The sequence below is a fragment of the Cucurbita maxima genome, unplaced genomic scaffold, assembly GCF_002738345.1.
Source record: "Cucurbita maxima cultivar Rimu unplaced genomic scaffold, Cmax_1.0 Cma_Scf00011, whole genome shotgun sequence".
Taxonomy (NCBI): domain Eukaryota; kingdom Viridiplantae; phylum Streptophyta; class Magnoliopsida; order Cucurbitales; family Cucurbitaceae; genus Cucurbita; species Cucurbita maxima.
Genome location: NW_019272027.1, coordinates 1,746,008 through 1,750,647, shown reverse-complemented (window position 1 = coordinate 1,750,647; position 4,640 = coordinate 1,746,008). Strand labels below are relative to the sequence as shown.

General features: G+C 35.2%; 1 protein-coding gene across 1 annotated transcript; it reads right to left on the bottom strand.

Annotated features, from left to right (window-relative positions):
• Positions 1-1,531: 1,531 nt before the first annotated feature.
• LOC111486167 (ADP-ribosylation factor-like protein 8a) lies at positions 1,532-4,193 on the bottom strand. Its single transcript, XM_023133198.1, has 6 exons — positions 3,943-4,193; positions 3,002-3,083; positions 2,875-2,907; positions 2,632-2,753; positions 2,187-2,348; positions 1,532-1,980 (listed from the first exon to the last, which is right to left on the bottom strand). Exons 1-6 carry the CDS (start codon positions 3,978-3,980, stop codon positions 1,863-1,865), a joined length of 555 nt encoding a protein of 184 aa, XP_022988966.1. The 5' UTR covers positions 3,981-4,193; the 3' UTR covers positions 1,532-1,862.
• Between the last annotated feature and the right edge of the window lie 447 nt (positions 4,194-4,640).

Genomic DNA, 4,640 nt, shown 5'->3' with positions numbered 1-4,640 from the left:
CTACAATATGGACATTTGGTCTAGTGGTATGATTCTCGCTTTGAGTGCGAGAGGTCTCGAGCTCGATTATCTTGAGGGAAAAAAACCATATCGATTGAGACCTAAAAATGATAGGTGTACAAGAAGGGGCATTTGGTTAGTGGTATGATTATTGCTTAGGGTGTGAGAGGTCCCGAGTTCAATTCTCGGAATGTGCCCCTTCATCTCTTCTATTAGAAATTGAGTAATAGATCTTAGTCATGTTACATTCAAGGCAGAATCAATCACACATAAATTTCATACCTTGAGGTGCATAAAACACCATTCTCGAAATGCCCCACAGAATAATTACAAAGAGTTATGAAATATAACCAAGGTCTCCAAAAAATTTCCAATTGTTTCGAACTTTCTCTTTTTGGAATGGAATATTTACAAAATCTGCATGAATTGGATAAAATCTTATTCCATGGTATTTACCTGAGTTATTATTAGTTTTGTGCTCATACTCATTCGAGAAACAAAAAAGAGATGCATTTATGTGCCGAACTCATCTAACACATGGAAGAAACTCAACAGGTTTGATTGAGATATGTCATAATGAAGCTGCCCCAGGTCCAGAGTTAGACATAAACCTAAAACAAATGGATGGTTGTACAATGGAACTTCTATATAATTCACATTCATCAACGCACTATTTTAAAAATACGTTTCGTCTTAGAACATTCATGAAAGTAATGATTCAAGTTTTTAAACTTTAATTGGTAATGATTTAATTTCTACCTTCAAGTTGTAACAATTTAGTTAGACTTTATCATGACAACATTTCATGATAAATGTTGTCAAGGTTGATAGCATTTCTTAGATATATATAAATTGATAAATTGATCATTACAATTTTCAAAATATATAGACTAATTAAATTGTTACATACTAAAATTCAAAGGTTAAAGTGTTACAAAAAGTACCACTACAAGCGAAAACAGTGGACATTAAGGTAAGAAGCTAATGACTTTAAAGGCACAAAGATAAAAGAAGAAAAACAAACATCAAGGCCGTCAAAACTATGATGATTATGTTCTTAATATCATTTCATACGTTCCACTCTCAGCTTAAACATGAAACATGAATAGAATTGATTAAGTCAATCAAGATTTTTTTCATAACAATTTCCAATAATTGAAGTTCTATAATCCATTATCCTTGGAGTGTCCAGTACACTAATATACATGCTTTGTAAACCAAAACTTGTTAAAACAGCAAGTCAAGCATCTTTAAAAGTGGTTACCTTGCCGAGCTATTCCCTTGCTAGTGGGCTGCCATGTACTACTACATCAACCAATCCCACATAGGAAACTGAGACGTGATTTGTAATATTTGTCTTCGAACATGACTTTTCCTACATTTCAAAGCTAAAGAACACCGTTTCTTAGGACCTAAATCACCAAATATATACGAACAGCCAACATGAATATATATACATATATCTACATCCTATCTATTCCGGGTAGGGATTCCTAAGTGAGTTATTTTGGTCCAATTTTTAGTCAGAGATTTTCAAAAACTGGTTCAAGTGATAGATAGAATCATACAATGGGAAAAATGTTTAAATCACATCGTCAAATCGAAGTTATAGCAACAATCAAAACCAACCTCTGTTTCTGAGTTCCCCCCTTCTCCCCTCCCAACAACAAGAGAATAATCACAACCCTCAAAAACAAATCTAAACCAATGTACATAGATACGTGCTGCCAAGGTATAAACACAAAACAGGACATGGAAGTTGGATATCAGCAAACCTCAGATGGGCAACTGACATATTTGCACAACTAGAAATATGCCTCTTACAATTAGACGTTGGAACCTGATATTGCAGACACCGCAGCTTAGTTTTTCGACTTCGAATGCTTTATGAGCCAGTCAATAACAGTGTCGATATTGGTGGAGTTCTTGCACGATATCATAAAGCAACAGACTTCTCTATCAGTTATAGACTTCAGTCCCCTGCAAGGTGAAGAATCGTCTTTAAGAAGCCACAGGAACTGCCTACAAACTACTTGTAAACAAGCACTTAAAGACATTTTACTTTCTACGTGTTCATTCATTTGACTTAACAATGGAGATTGATATTGAGGTGGGGATCAAGCAACATCATTGCAGAACAAACGAACTCATTGTTATTAGTTCAAGGTTTCTTAGATTCAACTTACATTCGTTCTGTGAGATCCTGCTTAGACAGAGCTCCTTGTTTGTCAATCTTGTTACCCAATACCAGCAAGGGGATTCCATTCAGTGAAGGCTTACTCAACAAGTCATGCAATTCACTTTTTGAGACAGACAAGTTCTCATAATCAGCAGCATCCACAACATAACTGCAAGACAAGAAGTCAGGAGTACTCTTCAACCAACTTTTTTCAGCACTGGATATCGAAATTTTCAAACACTATGCTAGATCATACGTCCGAATTGTTCGCAACTTACGATTTCCATATGGACCATGTAATTAATGCAGAGACCATAACAAGTTAAACAGTTAGGCAAATAAGTTTAAGCAGAAATCCAGCAAAGGAAGGAAATTTTCCCTGTAAACAAACAAGAATCACAGATCCAAGACTACAGAAGCAATAAAGTATACAGCACATATAGGTAACCTACACAATTGCAGAAACTGCACGGCAATATCTTTCCCACATACTACGGAACCTAGGTTGGCCTCCAAGATCCCAAAGCTTTATTGTTACATTGCCTTTAGTCACCTTCTTCATATTAAATCCTACCTGCAGATGAAAGGATACTTTGAAGAGAAATGCAAAAATAAGCTATGGTACAAAATAAGGCAACAGAAACAATCAAATATCCAAGAGAATGGTATAATTCCTTTCAAAAAATATTACACACCGTTGGGATCATGTCTTCACTGTATCCACCCGTCTGCAAATTACAATCAGGAAGAGAAAAGATAAGCCATCAGCAGTAGCCAATATAAGAATATTTAACACATGGTTGGTTAGAAACAATTACTTACTGCAATAACATTTACAAGCGATGTTTTTCCAGCATTCTGAAGCCCAATCAGAGATAATTCCATCTCTTGCTTGAAAAAGAGACTGCAATAGGAAATATGATCAAATGTAACTTAACCCACAGAGATGGGCATCACATGAAGAACCAAAGCAAACATCTCATCTAATTCAACCAAATCTAATTCTAATCTAAATTTTCGTATCATAATCAACAAAAATTAAGAACTAATAAGCACAATTCTTTTTTCTAATTAAGAAAATTACCTTAATCAACAAAACAATTAACAAAATGAAAATATCATCATTGCAAACGCAATTTGACCAGTTCATTCATTGTTCTGAATTGCAGCCACCAAAATAACTACATTTTTTAGGTTATAATCAGAACTCATTCAAAATTGAAAACCTAATCGTCACCTCCCACGTTGGCCACGTTCTTGCTGAAGTATAACAAGGAAGATGGTAATCAAAACACATCTTAGCGAGACAAAACAACTCCGAACAATACAGCACAAGGCATTATTAGAACACTAAACTTCATAAGTTCCAAAAAAAACGAAATAAGTAACGAATCGATGCAGTAAATGGCCACCGTTTGTATAATTAATGAAACCATCAGTTTCGGAATACAGTAGGAGATAAATCATCTATTATCCAATTTAACCAAAATAAGTCGCCCTCTCGCCCATTAATATTCTTAAATTCCATACAACAGAGACGTTAGAAACCAGGGGAGAAATTATCAATTTCCATTAGCTAAACGAAGACCAAACACAGGTTCCACCTCCATAATCCTCCCGCTCACTAATCTAAATGATACGAATATTATCAATTGCATAATATTCATATAGCATAAAGGATATCAGAGAAACAACCAATAAAAAAAAAATCGACAAACTCCTTTCCACTTCCTCTAAAATTTCAATCGCCAGTTCCAACATACCTTCGAAGCCAATTGAGAAAAGCTTCCCACAACCCCATCGCGAACCAAAATGCTCGAGAGACAAAAACTTCTCCTTCCTCTTCCTTTTCTCCTGTATCTTCGTTCTAGGGTTTCGATCAACTTGAGAAAATCAATGTGGGAAAGCTTCGCGTTTCTTCGGCTTCTTCGCTGCAGATCAGAACGCCAATTTGGCCGTCGCCTTTTTTCAAGCTCTTCAGAGAGAGATAGGGAGAGCGAAAAAGGGAAGAGAGATAGATGATTGATGAATTTCGAATTATAATGGGGAATAGTTTATTTTGGAATTACCACGCGCCAGTTCGAGAGAGTGGTGAGCGTCAGCCCTTTATATTGGCTTTTGTTAACTAAGAACGTTGTTTATTGGTCCGTGGAAACACGCGCGTAGGTTTGAGAATGGGAGTGAAAGTTGTTAAGAAAACGACGTAGTTTTAGAAGCTTTGGATAACAAAGGGCAAATGGTTGGTTAAAAATTGAATTGTGAAGCTGTGGTCTTTGGAAAATGGAGGGAGAGATTTTGAATGGTGTAAAAAAAAAAATATATTTATTTTTATTATATTAATTAAAATTAATAAATATTTTAATATTTTAATATCTATCTTGAGCCAAGTCAACTAGTGTAGCTAATGCCTCACATGATTGGTAGTTTGTAAATGAAGGATTCAATTTAAATACTAATTTAT